Genomic DNA, 17201 nt, shown 5'->3' with positions numbered 1-17201 from the left:
AAAACTAAGGCTTTGTCAATTATATGCCCATAACAAAGTATGAGTCAGCTTAAAGGATTTTAGCATAGGGATACAATTTACATTGGAGGTGGTTCAATAAGAATTTTCTCTAGTGTAGTTGAACATATTCTAAATATGGCTATCCCAGTGACCCAATGTGATAAAAACTTTCTCAAATGAGAGAGAAAAATGTCATTATAATACAGTCTTATGTTGAAAGTGTCCTCTAGTAATTTTTAATAAGGTATTTCACAAGTTTCTATCGCAAAGATTTTCCCTTGCATTTGTATGGTGAGAGCACTAATGCAATTATATGGCAAACTGAGTGTTGATTACAAAAATAAAAGGAGCCTGAAAATTCTTCCCACACTATGGTGAAAAATGTATCTCCAGATGTTCTGAATTAAGGCATTAAAGGATAAAGCCAGCACCCATTTCCACAGCTGCTGAAGCTCCCATGCAGCTCAACTGGTGTGGTTAGAAGGGGGTAGATTTGAAGAGGCTCTTTAAAGTTTGTACAGTTCTGCACATATGGATCCCCGCTCAGTAGGGGTTCCTATCTGGCAATATGTAGGGTGTGGGTAGAGGAGAGGAGAGTGGACCCAGAGGATATGCATCAATCCTCCAATCACCCTCTCACAGTGGGGCTACATTAGAGGTGCAGAAGAAAATTGCTTCACTTATTGGGTTGAATGGCCTATCTAGATGAACTATGCAGCCTGTAGGGGTGGATGCCTCTCTTCTTTCCCCTGCACAACTTCCCAGAACCTAGTCCAGCTATTCAGGCTTGTGGCTGGGTTGAAGATTTGTCCCTAAATATATAGGTCATAAATTTAATGAAATTTAACTAAAAATTATAGCGGGTCTGAACCAGTTTTGCAAAAGTCAGGTATCCACTCAAACCCTGAAGTTATATTCTAATGCTTGGCACTAGTAACAACAAAATGAGCAGGCTTTGGTGTACTTTTTGTAGTATTTCACAGTCCTTTTACTTTTTCAATGATCTTTTAGGTATAGCTGCTCATTCCCCCTTTTGGATGTCTCTAAGGCCAATAATGAAATCAGACTCCCCACTCAAACCAAAACAGTTACATATTTAACAGACTACACATTTAAGACAGAACACTTTGGGATAATATTACCCTGTATATAAAACAGCATTATAAAGGGTGTCATGCACGTGCCCAGACTTTTTGGAAGAGTTTGCGTGGGTTCTGTGGTTTATTAGAGCTTCTGTTGCTAAGTATTGATACCTGTATCTCATCCACTTCCTATTTTGATCTAAGTTGTTAAAAAGAGTTTGAGGTTGTTGTCTTGGACTTCAAGACTACTTTTATAGAAGAACACTTTTTAAAACTCTGAGCCTAGGTAAATAAATATAGCAGCAGAGAAACTGTCTCTTCTACCTCTAGCATGAAGAATCTGGATCTGAGTTTGAAATAAATGACCATTTCAAAATCTCAGAAGTAGTTCATAAAAAGCAGAACACTATATTTTATTCCTTACCCAGAACAGAGAGCAAGCTGGAAATTAAGGTCTGTAAACTAATGGGTTTGAAAAGTAGAGTTGTGGGCTTAAAACTTCTGTCCACAATAATTTATTTACTGTTGAACTGAGAAACAAGAAATATCTAGAACAGAGTGGTAAATAGAGAATAAGGTCAGAGTTCAGAATCCTGAGGTTTTCAGGAATTCTAGCGTGAAATGAATCATGCTACTTTGTCTTTTTTATTAAATGGACGGATGACTTAATTGATGCTACTTGTTGGTTTAAAAGGTTAGAAGAGTACCTCCTAGAAACTTCTGAAACTATTTACCCTACAACTTGATCCATGTTCTGTTATGAAAGAAATTATCATGCATCTTCAACTGCCTCACCTGCCTTTAGCCTCCAGTTAAGGCAGTTTGATTTTCCAGAAAAAGAAATACAAAAGGAAGTCCCCAACAAACATTTTAACTCTCTAAAACATCCTTAAAGTTCTTCTATAATGTATGTTTAATAGTACAGAATACAAGACTGGTATGTCGTGATAAAAAGCTTTAGGAGCACACATTTGGGCTGCACCGTTCATTCCTGATTAACATGTTTATCCCAAATTCATACTGATTAAACCTCTATACTATACTCAGGAATGTATGCAAGGTGTTTGCACCAAACCAGTACAGTGTACATTAAAAACTGTACAGCAGAAAATGAATGAGAAGAAGAGCTAGAGGGGTCGTATTTACACATCAATGATATTTACAAAGCCAGCGAATTCATAGGCAGGAATAGAAGCCATGAAAGGGGCTGCATTGCAGAGCCACACCTTGGGAGTGTATTTCAATACACCCACACTTCTCTTACAAAGATCGTGGATTACTCTAGTTTTATTCAAGAGATGTAGATTTTAACACAAATTACACTGAAGGACACATTGTCAGCCTGAGAAAATGGGACTTTAAAAGCTGCACCAAAGGGATTGCAATGGAAAAGGATTTACTACGATTGTGTAACTGTCATTAATATTAAACATGCATTTTTTACTAATACAGAAAAAAAACATTTTTTTGAGCTGGCCAGGAATTTTCTGTCAATCATTTTTTCTGTGGGGAAAAATCAAAAAGAAATATTTCATTCAGGATTGGTGAGACCCAAATTGAAATATTTCAGTTTGTTGAACTGAACCAAAATGTTTTACTTCAAGTCAGTTCAACATTAAAGTGTATTTCTCTGTTGTGTACATCTCTTCCTGGGAGTTGTAATTCAGGCCCCCATTCTCTCCTATGGGCTGGGCTTCCTGGCTGGACTACATTTCCCTTGATGCAATGGGACTCCCTTCTGACCAACCCGCACAGTGCATCATGAGTAAGGCTAAGATTTTGTCACAGATATTTTTAGTAAAAGTTATGGACAGGCCATGGGCAAAAAAGAAAAATTCACAGAGGCTGTGACCTGGCCGTGACTTTTACTAAAAATATCTGTGACAAAATGGGGATCTGCGGGTCACCACACCACCTGAAGTGGGGCAGTTGTGCAGGGGCTAGGAGTCACCTGCAGCAGCTGGGGACTGGGGGATACCCCTGCTGCCTGCAGCTCTGGGGGCCCCCATGCTGGCCACTGGTTCCCACAGCTCCCATTGGCCAGGAACAGTGAACTGCGGCCACTGGGACCTGCGGGGGGAGGAGGGGAAGGGAGCGTGCCTGCGGACAGTCAACGTAAATAAAATGTCTCGTGGCCCGCCAGCGGATTACCCTGATGGGCCACGTGCTAAAGCTTGCCAACCCCTGATCTATATGGAACTCCTACATGTTTTATAAGAATCTGGTTCCCTAACAATAGGTGATACTTGTAGAAGTATGTATTTGAGTGTCAGCTGTGTTAAAAATCTTGTGCTAATATATTTCAAATTTAACATTTAGTAATCCCCATTTTTAAAAAGTTTCATTTTCACAATTTCTCTTAACAGTTCCAAACTCTGTGCCATACCAAACTCTGACACTACCACAGTTTGGGCCTAAGAAGGGCTGCATAGTTGTAGACCTACACACTAAGCAGTTGTCTGTGGACCCATCTCTAACTGCATCTCATTTGTCTTCCAATAATTTCTGTGGTGTTGCCAATATAAGTCAGAAAAGTAGACAGATACAGTGAGATACTCACTTTTTGCCCTTTTACTCCACTGCAGTCACATTTTCCACAGCCAGAACAACCCTGTAAATTAAAGAAAAAGGAATTAAAGTCTTGCATTTGGTGACAATTGCAATACACAACAAATAGTTGACTAAGAGGTGTGGATGTCACACAAAACACTGAGCAATTAACTCCGGTGACACAGCAATATTAGGTTAGTGTTTACGTTTCCCTTCATTTTCTCCATGTTATTTTGCTTAAGATAGTAGATAAAAGTGCACTTTAGTGCAAACCAATTGTTTCAGCTTTTACCATAAAACTATTTGTTAGCTTTAAATCTTTATTTCTTGGCGTGCCATTTAAAAGTGGCTGACTTCTAACAGGATGTGTGCTCACTGCGCATCTGGTAAAATGAAGGTCTCATTTTAGAACTACATAAGGACTCTCGGACTTACCACTGTCTGTGTTCAGAGATTTCAAAAGTTTAACAGTTTTAAAGAAAAAGGACAGTCTAGTTTTAGAGCCTGATCTGTAATCTATGATCTTGTTAATAAATGGCTGGCATTCTCTGTAAATGTGTCCCCCTAGTTTGAGGATGAAGGGATTGTGTAACTAAGTTTTTTTAATGGTTAATTTTCTACTACTAACAGGGAAAATGGCACATTTACAGAATGTTTGATGCTTTTAGAAAGGCAGAGCATTTTTGTGCCTGTACAGTAAACTACTGTCCATTAGACTTACTAATATTAGTTCCCTAAAAAATATAACAGTGTCATTAACAGTCTTGTGATAATGATAAGACAATATTTTTAACAGGAAACTAAAACATTGTTCTCATCACCATAGTAAGTTGCTATCTCCAGATTAACTTTTTTATATATTTTATGAAGTTAAATCTGAACAATAGCCTCCAAGATAGTAAGCTATTCTTAATTTCACATATTGGAAATGGAAACAACTGCCAATGTTTATTGGCATAGCAGTGACTAACTCCACAGATTCCAACCCTGTTTCTTATATTTACTACTTTTATGCTGTTTTCATTGTCTCTTGTTTTTTTATAACCTCTCCACCATTTAACTCAATCTCTAAAATATGAAGTAGTTTCAATTTATTAATAGCATGTTGATTGCGGTGATGGCATTAATATAAAGCAAAACATTAGTAAAAATATGTATCAACCTTAAAATATTTTAAAGATAAACTTTAAAGCAAAGAAATGTGACACTTTGACAGGCTATACAAGCCCTTCAGAGCTTGATATGAAAACTCTTTAGGACAGAACAATTGTGCTGGGTTTTCTACACTGGACAAACCACTACCATCTTTACCAAAAGTTCAGGGAATGCTGAGAAGCAGCCAGTTAATGCTCCCATAGAAGCTCCAGGCTTCAAAGTGTATTCTGACAGATTCTAGCTAAGGCTGAGAGGGGAAATCCTGGAGAGCTGGCAGGTGGGAATTCTTTCTCATTATATCTCAGCTCAGGAAAGGAAGCTGAGCAGCACTATTGACTTAGCTAGTCAGGACATTACATGAAACAAACCTTATAAGATACACTGTGAAAAAGTAACAGAGGGTCCTGTGGCACCTTTAAGACTAACAGAAGTATTGGGAGCATAAGCTTTCGTGGGTAAGAACCTCAAAGTGTCATCTCCCCATCTCCAGCAGAGGGAGATAAGGACGTGCTTTGAGATCACAGAAGCTTGAGTAGACAAATTTCATATAGATAGTTTCTACTAAATATTTCATTTGTTTGCATGAGCCATGAGCTGGAGAATATGGTTTGGGAGATGTTTTTATCTGAGTCAGTGGTAACTAAATGCATACAATTTCTAGGACATAATAATTAAGGGCCAAATCCTTTTCACAAAGCAAGGTCAAACTAGCACGGTGGTGTCTAAGGGAAGGGGTAAACCAGATATACTGTTGCACTCTGGCTGCTAGTTAAAGGATTATGGCTGCATTGTGTCACCAAAGCAATTGAATGCAGGCAGAGCAAACCAATGAATCTTTTTCCCTTTGCCCTTGCTGGTTGTGAAGCAGTAGAGGAATGGTTCTGTGGCTGTAACAGCCCCTGAAGTTGCTATGTCTTTGGTGCATGGGAGGAGTGATCACTGAATGTATGTTATTGCAGATACACTGATCCATCCTGATCCTAAGCTAAAGAAACACGGAGCTGTTCTCTGCGGAAGTTACGGAGGCCACATCTCCTGCCTGCGTTCACAGAATACTGCCCAACTCCCTCACGCCAAACCTACCCTGATTCCACTCTCTTCCAAGTTCTCAGCATTGATGGGGAACTAAAACTAAAGCATGTAATCCATCAGTGGGGCCAAACAAATATCGCTACTCATCAAAGCTAAATAGTAGAGCAATATTTTTCCTGGGTACATATGTCCATTTAAAAATTAAACAGATTAAGATTCACTTCTCACATGGAACACTTAGTGGTAATTTCAATTTACCCACTGAAGTTTGTTGGTGTTTTTTTAACCCATTGAGTTTGTTCTTTTCTCTGACAACCTTCTTCCCCTCTCCCCTCCACCCCCCCCGCCGTATTCAAGCAAAACCCAAAGTGTTTCTCTTAATAATGATCTTATGATATTTCAGCATTCCACTACTATATTATATTAGAAATGAAGACAAGAAAATCAACACTGAGTTCGATGAAAGTAAATCATATACTGCAGGGAGAAAACTGGGTTCAGTAACTGTAACAGCTCATGCTAGGCAGGGAATTGGTTTAATCAAAGAGAAAAGTGCGTCCTGAAGTACCAACATTACTGGCCAAAGCACCTGATCTCTCTTCCCCCTCTCTGCCTCCCCCCCTCCACCCACAAAAAAACCCACTAGCTCTCCCATTTCAAGTACTGGCCTTACTTGATCCCGTTTAGTTTGTCAGAACTGCTGAGATCACTGTGGAGGATGCATGGCTACAGGTCATACTTCCTTATCCAAGATCATTTAGAATGTTATCAGTAAGATCAACATATCCCTTAGACTCAAAAGCATGTTTTAATAGTACCTGGTAATGTGATTAAAGTTAAAGTACATCTGATTCATTATAAACATCTGTTTTCAAGTTAATCTTTAAATGTTGCTATGGTCTAATATTTTACATGCCCAGGTTTAGAAAATAATTATTACTCTTTTTTTTTTTAAAAATGGGGGGTTATTTTAAAAATCAGAATGGCTAAAAGAATAGATTTATGGTTTGAGATACTTTTTTTGTGTTCCTGAAAATAAACCACCTTTAACCTTTCCTGTTAAACTGTAATTTAACTGATTTTTAAAGATTTTTAAAAATCTAAAATATTTAACACAGAAATATAGTTAGGGGAACTGGAGAATTGTGAACAGTAAGTATTTCTCATTAAAAGTTTCTTAAGGATTTATAGTAGGCACAATTACTGTGCATTAGCAGATCAGCCTATAAAAAGCTTCCAGAGGTAAATTTTATCTTTCTGAAATATACAGTGTAATATAGTTCAATTATTTCAGCAGATCTCTGCGTTCTGTAAGGCCAGCAAGGTTTCTGCTAGTTTTGGTCCTTTGATGTGCACAGTTCTGTGTATGGCCCTGCCCCAGAGTAAAGGGGAAGAGCCTTCTATACTCTTCTAGCAAACAAGGTTTGCATTTAATTCAGACCTCTGCCTATATATATACGACGGGGTTCTCAAACTTCATTGCACCACAACCTCCTCCTGATAACAAAAAATTACTACATGACCCCAGGAGAGGGAACCGAAGCCTAAGTCCACCTGAGTTCCGCTGCCCCGGGCAGGGGAGCCAAACCCTGAGTCCCACCACCCTGGGCAAGGGACCAAAGATGAAGCCCAAGGGCTTCAGCTCCAGACGGGGGGCCTGTAATCTGAGCCCCACCACCCAGGGCTTCAGCCCTGGGCCCCAGCAAGTCTAACACCATTAAAAGAGGGTCGCAACCCATTTTGGGGTCCCAACCCACGGTTTGAGAACTGCTGATATATGTCTATAATAAAATGTTCTGTTGCCTGCAGTATGCTGTATTCTGGGCCAAAGTGTAGCACTTCACCAGAAATTCAGTGAGGTACTGTAATTCAGGGAGGCACAGTTCCTCCCTGAGCAGACTAGAGTGAACTGGATTGTGTAAGCTTATGCAGCCTGCTAGCTGGCTGTGCTGGTAGCAGGTCTTATGATATTTGGGACTGTGAGGGGGTCTTCTCCCCCACACAAGGTAGAGCAAGTTAAGTTAGATTAATCAACTTGATAGGCTGTACCTGAGGGAGAGACAGGGCTTGAGAGACTGATTGATGAGGTAACTCGCTGAGAAGGATCACATGGGGTGGAATAAAGCCAGAAAGTCAGAAGCTAAAAGGGGCTGTAGGGGAAGTAGTCTGCAGTCATTCCCTGGGAGATGTGTGTCGGGCTATGGCGTTTAATAGTCTGCAGTTGCTCCCTGGGAGGAGGCAGTTTAAGCTGGTAAATCTGGGGGAGCTAAAAGATGTAGGAAGGAATACTGGGAAAGAGCAATAGGGTCTGGGAGAAAACAGACCGCAGTTGTGAGACATAGGGTCCCTGGACTGGAACCCTGAGTAGAGGGTGGGCATGGGGGGTTCTCCTACCTGACACTGGGGAAATGGCACAGACCGGGCAATGGAGCTGAAGGCTGCCTGGGACAGTCGCCTGATAGGATTCTGCTAAGGGAGGACTATAGTGACCTGGCTGGTGGCAGGATGTGCGAACAAGCACCAGAAGATGATGTCGGACATAGAAAGAGCAAATCCCCAGAGCAGCCAGAAGAAGGTGCCCTAGCGGTGAGTGGATCCCGGCACTTTGAAAGACTGAGAATTCTGAAAAAGTTTTGTTCTTATCCAAAAGCACCTATCAACCTTAATCTGAGGAATCCTGGCAAAGATGGCCACCACTTACCATGTCAGTGGCATTGAAGCCAGGCTGTTCTCAGGGAAAATGGGAGGGACAGGTTGGGGATGGGGTATGTGGAGGTGCAGAGATGGGACTATTGGGGCAGGAGGGAGGGTAATATGCTAGGAAACTGAACAGGAAACTCCCAAGGAGCCTGAAAATATAGTGAGCAGTATGTAGACCAGGGGTCGGCAACCTCTGGCACGCGGCTTGTCAGGGTAAGCACCCTGGCAGGCTGGGCCAGTTTGTTTACCTGCTGCATCCACAGGTTCAGCCGATCGCGGCTCCCACTGGCCGCGGTTTGCCGCTCCAGGCCAATGGGGGCGTCGGGAAGCAGCGCGGGACGAGGTATGTGCTGGCTGCGGCTTCCTGCCGCCCCCACTGGCCTAGAGCGGCGAATCGCGGTCAGAGAGAGCCACAATCGGCTGAACCTGTGGACACGGCAGGTAAACAAACTGACCCGGCCTCCCAGGCTGCTTACCCTGGCGAGCCGTGTGCCAGAGGTTGCCGACCCCTGATGTAGACTGAGAGGGCTAAAGGGGAATGTGGCAAGCAGAAGGAGACTGAATGGTACAGAAGGGAAGGAATAGGATGTAGCAGAGAGACAGAATGTACCCTACACGCAGAGGCCGATTAACCTTTCCTGGGCCCTGGGTCAAAGCAAGTGGGGGGCCCCACCCCACTCATTCCGACTGCAGCCCCACCCCCATTCCGCCCCTTCCGCCTGCGGCCTTGCCCACAGCCTCACCCCTTTTTGCCCCTTTCCCAGAGCCCACGTCTGTTCAACCCAGCGTTCCCCCCACATTCTGCAACTTCTTTTGCTCCTTTCTGCCCCCCACACTGCAGTTCCAAGACCAGAGAGCTCTATCCCCACACCACAGCCCTCAGGCTGTGGCAGAGAGTGAGAGCTCCTCCAGTCCCAGGGCAGCAGCAGGAGTCCAGGTGTTGGGGTTTCCCCCATAACCCCCCCGCACTTCTGTGGGGGACCAGGGTTGGGGCGCTGGGGCTTCTCCTGCTCCACCTGCCTGGTGCTTTTACCGGAGAGTGGGGTTGGGCACAGGGGCTTCCCCTGCCGCCCCGGGGCTTCTGCCAGGGATGGGTGGGGAGTGCTGGGGGTTTCCCCTGCCTCCCCAGGGCTTCTGTCTGGGTCGGGGAGCGCGGGGGGCTTCCCTTGCTGCCCAGCAGCTTCTGCCCGGGACAGGTGGAGGGTGCTGGGGCCTTCCCCTGCTGCCCCGCAGCTTCTGCCAGTGATGGGTCAGAGGCACTGGGGGGTGGGAGTGGGGATTCCCCTGCCCTGCCTACCCAGTGCTGCTGCTGGGGAGCGGTGTCGGAGCACGGGGGCCAGAGCCCCCCAGTTGGCCAGGGCCTCTGGGCATGGGCTCTGTTGGCAATCCGCCACTGCCTACACACCTTGCCTATCTGGCAATGGCATGTAGGGTACAAGTAGCTACCATCTGCAGTGAAAAGCAGCTTGGATCCACACTGTTGCATGTACCTACACATGGCCAGGGGCGGTTCTATGTTTTTTGCCGCCCCAAGCACGGCAGTCAGGCAGCTTTCAGCGGCGTGCCTGCAGGAGGTCCGCTGGTCACGCGGATTTGGCAGCATTTCTGCGGGTGATCTGCCGGTCCTGCGCCTTCGGCGTACGCACCACCGAAGCCGCAGGACCGGCGGACCTCCTGCAGGCATGCCGCCGAACGCAGCCAGACTGCCGCCCTCACAGCGACCAGCAGGCCGCCCCCTGCAGCTTGCCGCCTCAGGCACGCGCTTGCTGCGCTGGTGCCTGGAGCCGCCCCTGCACATGGCAGTGAAGGCTCAGGTGGGGGGAGGCACAGGGGAAAGGCTCTGACAGCTCCTTGTTGCCTCTCCCCTGCCAGAGCCTTTCCCTGGTGCTGGAGCCTTTCCTTGTAGCAGGGAAAGGGTCTGGAAGCAGGGAGGCAGCGGGGCTGTAGATGCAGGAGGCACTGCTTGGGCATGTAAAGCACTGTGTAGGGTACATAGCCACAAGGTTCAGGTGTATCTTTACTTGCCTAGGCGGTGCCTCACCATCTATGCTGCTATTTATAACCATGCTGGGGGGCATTCAGTCTATGTACAATACGTGCTGCTGTAAGTGTAGACATAGCTGGAGGCTGAGGAGAAATGGGGGAGGGGGGAATGTGGAGGACAGGTGGGAGACAAGAGACTGTGGGGAGGTGTAGCAGGAGAATGTGAGTGGAAAGCTGCCTCTCCTGTTGACTGAGGGAACAGCAGCTCTTCACTCTCAAAGGGACAGGAGATGGTAAGTGGAAGAGCCTGCAAGCAGTGAATTGAGAAGCCATACACTTTCTGTGTATGTTTTTTAAGGCTGAATTTTTAAAGTGAAATGGTCACATCTCATGTGGGCAACTTCACTCCACAGGAGATTTTTAAGCCGACCTCATGACCCGCCACGGGCGTGTAGGAGGGGGAGGTTTGTGTCTTGGTTTTTGAATGTGTGGGATGGACAATACTGACAGGCATGTGAGGGGACAAAGTTCCATCCCAACTCGTACCCCTCCTCCTTGAAGTGATGTGCACTCCTGGGACTGCACTGAGGTGCAGTCAATGCTTTCCTATGCCAGGACTAACTGTGAATGGTGCTTGTGCAGGAAGCCCAAATTGGGGGTTGGAAGTGGGAAGGAAGGTTCCTTGCTGGTCTTTGCTGTTTTCCCATGTAAGAGTCAGCCGCAATCTGGAGCTCTCGCTTTGCCAAACACAACAAAGGCCATCATAAGTTGTATGAAGATTCATCAGTCTTCATATGAAATTGCAGCTTCTACCCAGCTTAGCGCATCTAGAAATGTTATATAATATTTGATACTACTTGTTTCATCTTATTCCTGACTGTTACACACTAGTCACAAAACACTTATAAACTCAGAAACATAAGTTTACTATAACAATATGTATATTGTATCATTTTTGGATAAGTATTTCCATTGTGTTGCAGTCTGTGACTGTTCTGCAATGAATCATATTTGCAAATCATCTAAGTAATCTACCAATTTATACTGAAAATTTATTAAAAATATTATCCACCATTCTATTTCACAGATGAAAATGCTATGTACAGATGAAGTATATTCCATGGATGAATGCAATCCATATATTAGGCAATTAACACAATGCCCTTAAAGTATCATAATTCCATATGACCTCCTTGACCGAATCTCTCATTTTACTGAAAGATGTGCAAAAACTTAGCAACACCATTCCCTATCATAGACGCAGCTGAGAAGGCTCAAAAAAGTTGGTGCAGCAAATGTCTCCAATAAATTGTGCTCCATAAACTAGCTCCCGATACAACTGTTTCAGATCCTCAACTACAAAGAACTTGTACATTTTGCTTAATCTTCCTATTTAAAGCCACTTTCCTAGCACTTTGGGGGGGGGGGGGGGGGGGGGAGAGGATCAGCCATAGCAAACGCAATTTGGTTTGGGGATCTGCTCATAGGTGTTTTTTGAGCATGGTATATTATTGTCAGATTTACAGTTTAACGTAGAGACTATTGCCAGCCCCTAAAATGCACAATTTATACAAATTTCCACAGGTAGATAAAAAGATAGAATCAGTACCTAGAAAATCACCTATACTACAGAAGTAAACAATTTCAAAAGTAATCATTACAGGTAGTATTTATAGTAGTGTTTCTTCCAGTAGAGGTTGTGTGTCAACATCAGCCAGCCTGCTTGCTGGCTAGTTGGTTCAGGGCCACATTGTGCTAGGTGCTGTACAAACACATAGTGAAAGACAGTCCCTGCCCCAAACAGCTTACAATCTAATTTAATACAAAACACAAAAAGGAACTGGGATGAGGTTAGCAGTGGTAGGAACATGTAGTTATATAGATTAGCTATGTGCACAACTTGCTGGTTGCACATCATTCAAATCATATTTCTTCTAGTTTACTGATAGCATTAATATTTTATCTTAAATCTGTGTAAATAAAGAGCAGAAATGGAGAAAAGTTAATTCCATTTTAAAATTGTTTTTGCTTGCGTAGTCAGGTGGTGGTGGGAGAACTAAACCAAACTTTCATAACAAAGCCTAGAAACAGGTGAAACTTGCCCTTGTTTCATTACACACTTGAAATTTTGGCCTGCTAAGAATCACAAACCTTTCAGTGAATCTAGGCAGAGCTTTGAGCAGTTAGCCCAACCCTCACTATTTGTGTTACAGTAGCTCCTGGAAGCCTCAACCTGGTCAGGACCCCATTGTACTGGGTGCTGTACAAAGATATGGTAGAATTTTAAAAAGTATTTAGCATTGGTTTAACTCTGTTCTCATTGAAGTCAATGAAAATCCCATCCATAGTAAATCACACTTCCTACTCCAATTTAAATATGAGATATAAGTGGGTGAAGGAAATAGGCATGCAGGCAAGTGGGTGACAGTCGGATAACAGTAAAGAGAGCATATTTTTGCATATATGAGCTGTGTACACTATTCACAGGCATAATAAATCTAACAGTAATCAGAAAAATCTCAGCTCACCACCTACCCATTATCAAATGACAGTTTCCCATAGACATTAGACTTAGGGGTTGAATCATGGTTTAGGGAGAGAACGACATGCAACTTGATGGGTCCTTCCCTCTTTTTTTTTTTTTTTAATCTTGAAACTGGGCAAAACTTGGCATTAGGTTTGATGGTTTATTAGAAACTTAAACTCAGAAGAAAACTATGGCATCACAAATTCTCAGACTAAAGCAAAGAATTTCATGAACTCCTGTGAACTGGAGCCTCCTAGTTTCACACTGCTCTAGCTATCAGTAACGTTGATTAGGGATTATTTTATGTGAATTTTATTCTGACAGTATCCCTTTAAACTGGCAAAGGCAAGAGGATTTAGAGTCAAGGCTATTTACAGCAGATACTGTAGCTTGAAATCATGCACAGTTGTGAGATCTCTGGTGTACCAAGGATTATTTGTTAGAGAAAGGGCAATTTTATGTTTCATTTCCAGGCTTTCTGTGGGTATGAGTCCGTCCTGTGGGGGAAGGAGGACAAGATTAGACTTATTTTAATGTAACACAGCATTCAGTTCTACCCACACTTACAAGGGTATAACTCTCATCTAAGTGACAACAGAATCAGGTCCATAGTTGTCTGTGTTTCACATCCCACCAAATAGGGAAATATGGAGGTGCTGCCAATGAAGCATACTTATCTCCTGAATTCCTTTCACATTCCCTGCTCTATTTAAAAATGTCAAAATAGCTTCCTGGCAGTATTACTAGTCTAGTCTTTACCTTGTAGATATAACGCTATTGAAATTAACTGAACTGTTCTCTCATACACCACATATGATGGCAAAATAACGGTGGAGGAGATTACTGGGATACTTGAATTAAATCCTGTAATGTTTGAGTTTTTTCTTAACTGATTTGATTTCCCATTATCTTTTTATGAAGTTGTTAAATCTTGTACTTCAGAGTCTTAACCATAAAGTGCAACGCAAAAAGGAATAACAGCTTGATATTATGGAAAAATACAAAGTTCAATATTTCTAGGATTATTTGTATTTATTTTAGATTTTGGAAACAGTGAACTGTATTGGCACAAGATAGCATTTTTCAGATGAACATGCAACCAGGGAAGCTTCATTTCTATATCCCAACACAGTGCATGTGCAAAGAGGGATCTTTAATTTAGAGAGACGGGAAATCAGCTATTGGAGATGATCAAGGTGGACCACACTTTTGAGTCTCCAACTTGTCTAGACTAGGATAAAAAGGTGTATTTTTAAAGCATGTTATTTAACAAGTTTTAAACACATTTTAAAATACTAATGTAGACAGGGCAAGTTTTATTTTATCATGTTAGCTGGTTGAGATGAGATGTTAGCTGGGATGGGAGTGGATCTGCACATCTCTTATTGTCAAGAAAATGGGAGGCTTGGAAGGGGACCATATGATCCACAACTACTCATATTGTCCCTGATAGTCTGTGCGAGGTTGAGGAACAACAGTGGCTGTTATTCCAGGTGAAGGGGTGAAGTAGCAGTGGCTGTGACCTACTCAGATACTGAGAGTGGGAATTCCATCCCCCTTTCAACCCTACTTAGTGTCCCATACAAAACCCATTTACAGCACAGGTAAATTTCAACTTCAGTGCTCAGAATGGTTGAGGAATGAGGATTTATGCCCTACCTTCACTTCACAGTACTGCCAATTGAAGAAAGGGAGGAGGTAGATTTAAAAAAAAAAAGTTTGAGCACTGTTTTCATTTCTTAAAATTATAGATTTGAGAAGTCTATAGGGCAATAAATAACTGTGAGGGAATGGAACTTTTTATTTTTTATTTTCACAAACATATTGACCCTTTCTCCTGTACTTGCTCCTCCACTCCATAAAATAACTTGGCAACTCATTTTCATTCATCTCCTTGCCTGTTTTCCCCGCTAACTGTGGGCGGATGGTAATTATGGCTGTCTGGGGAACTGCTTTGACCTGGGGACTGGTTATGGGTAATAGAGCTTTTACCTCTAGGTCACTGTTTTAAATTCTGCTCTAGTCAGCAATAACTGAAAGCTGCTGCCTCATGACTGCTGTTCAAAGCTCATGGTTGTCTCAGTTCAGTTCTTCATAGGTCCAGTGTTCACGTAACTTTAAAGAGAAAATAAAGCTCACCCACACCACTATTGCGATTGACAATAGCTGGTAATCTTAGAAGAGAAATTAAGGCCTGAATGGAAAAGGAGAATTAACAACCCTTTCCCTCTTCAGATTATCTCTCTGGATCACAACTGCAGGTACACTTGTGGGACAGTTTCCATTGCCATTGTCAGTAGAATCACAGAAATCATCACTCTGTTAATATAGTTTTGGTCTCAAGAATACATTTTCTAGTGTTGTGTCTAGCCTAGCTGCAAACATTCCAATAGATGGGGCTTCCCATAATGTCCCTGTACTGTGGACAAACAAGGCACCTCATTTTCCAGTTTTGTCAATTCAGTAGCTCCCCACGTATTAATATAAGAAACAACTAGACACTGTATCAAAGTCTGGTCCAAACTTCAAATAAAGGCAATATTTAAAATATCTGTCCAGTTTTTAGAAACCAAATAGGTTACAGCTGTGAAAATTATATGGAATGTAATAGGAAATTATAAACTTTCTGTTTAAATCTGACAGAATAGTTAAACATAATGGAGAATTAAATTAGTGTTACAGAATTCTATGGGATGTTTCCACAAAACTATAGAAAGCATAGAACTCTTCCATCAAAGATATTTATTATTATTCATTTTGCCATATGGGTGAAGAAAATATCTTTTATCCAAGGCTTAGTAATATAAAACACTGTATTCTGTAAACTGTGTAATCATTGATAAATCAAAATATTTACTGAATTTCAGAATGTGAGAGATTTCATTCCTGGTCCTCAAGCACAATTCTCATCAGTTAATTGATTACTAAATGCTATCAAGGTCTCTCTAACATCACTATTAAAATATTTTTGCTTTTAAGAAATTAAAATGACTATCACTGCCTATATAAAATATTATTCCCTGTTTGCTAGTGTAAAATAATTATGGTTGCCAATTGTCTGTTTATCCAGTTGTTTTTAATCTCCTTTCCTTTTTAAGAACTCCAGTTTAGTTTACATTGTCAAAGGAAAAGTAAAAAATCCCAAGTATGATTTGGATACTGAGGCATTCCAGCAGGGATAGTCAACAGGCAGACCACAGGTTATATCTGGACTACCAGACGCTTTTGAAAGGCCCCTGAAATCTTCTTATTTATTTTATCATTTTTTTATTATTTTCTCTGGAGTCTGGACCTCGACTACACCTTGACCAAGAAATTTGGACTTTGACAAGAAATAATTGACTGTCCCGGCATTACAGCAACAGTTCCTGATCAACAATTCAGAATCTGTGTCTTCTCTTGGACTTTCTTAGATTTTTCTTACATTTACTTCAAAGGATTTTCTCAAATGCCTTTGAAAAGACACATATCCCTTTGTAATTTAAGGAAACTGTTAAATCAGATTTAATCTTTGTTTGTTTTGTATTTCCCATTGTATTCTATGTCTTTCCTCTTTGCACAGATGCAAACTTTGCTAGGTTAGCAAAGGTGAGAGATTGAGACCTTAATCCAAGACTTGTAGTTCTCCTCTTTCTAGCCTAAACAAACCATTTTCAGTACACAGACAATTCTATTGCAAAACTACTGACTCTGTAATAGTCTTGTTACTACCCACAATGTGTTTCAGTTTCTTGGAAAGTCCAAAGCAAACTGTTCTTTTCCTGTGACATGAAGCAGAATATCCTGCCATCTCTGTATGCTTCTATGTATTAATAGCATCTATGAACATGCAGTGATGGGAGAAATAATGTTAGATTCCAGTTTTTTATTAAAAAGATTAATCAAAATCCTTGAAACTTATAATTTCCAGGGCCTACTGCATACAGTATCTATACAGGGATTCATGTGCACAACACCCATGATAATCAGCGTGAATATCTTAAATCCTCCTTTTTATTAGTAGATGATAGACACTTTAGAAGCTAAGGTTAATATTTTCAAGAGTGGCTTCTGGCTTTTGGTACCTAACCTGAAGCATGCTGATCCTGGTTTTCAGGAGTACCAAGGACACACAACTTCATTTGAAATCCATGGAAGCTGTGGGTGTTCTGTGCTACAGAAAAATCAGGCCC

The 17201-nt window shown here is 42.0% G+C and overlaps 1 protein-coding gene across 5 annotated transcripts in view; it reads right to left on the bottom strand.

The window, feature by feature from the left end:
- Nucleotides 1-17201, bottom strand: part of COL4A1 (collagen type IV alpha 1 chain) — a 220574-nt gene that overhangs the window by 119515 nt on the left and 83858 nt on the right. For 3 of the 5 annotated variants that reach the window (XR_010600513.1, XM_065592209.1, XM_065592215.1), the window contains exon 2: nucleotides 3643-3693. Coding sequence is in view for 2 of the 5 variants with exons in the window: in XM_065592215.1 (XP_065448287.1) it covers nucleotides 3643-3693 (51 nt within the window). In the remaining 3 variants the exon portion in view is untranslated. Of the gene's footprint in view, nucleotides 1-3642; nucleotides 3694-3924; nucleotides 3943-4067; nucleotides 4138-17201 lie in introns of those variants that run through there. The other 2 variants (XM_065592207.1, XM_065592200.1) reach the window with 2 other exon arrangements.

This window comes from Chrysemys picta, chromosome 1, assembly GCF_011386835.1.
Source record: "Chrysemys picta bellii isolate R12L10 chromosome 1, ASM1138683v2, whole genome shotgun sequence".
In the NCBI taxonomy this organism is placed as follows: Eukaryota; Metazoa; Chordata; order Testudines; family Emydidae; genus Chrysemys; species Chrysemys picta.
This window is presented reverse-complemented; position numbering and strand designations above follow the sequence as displayed.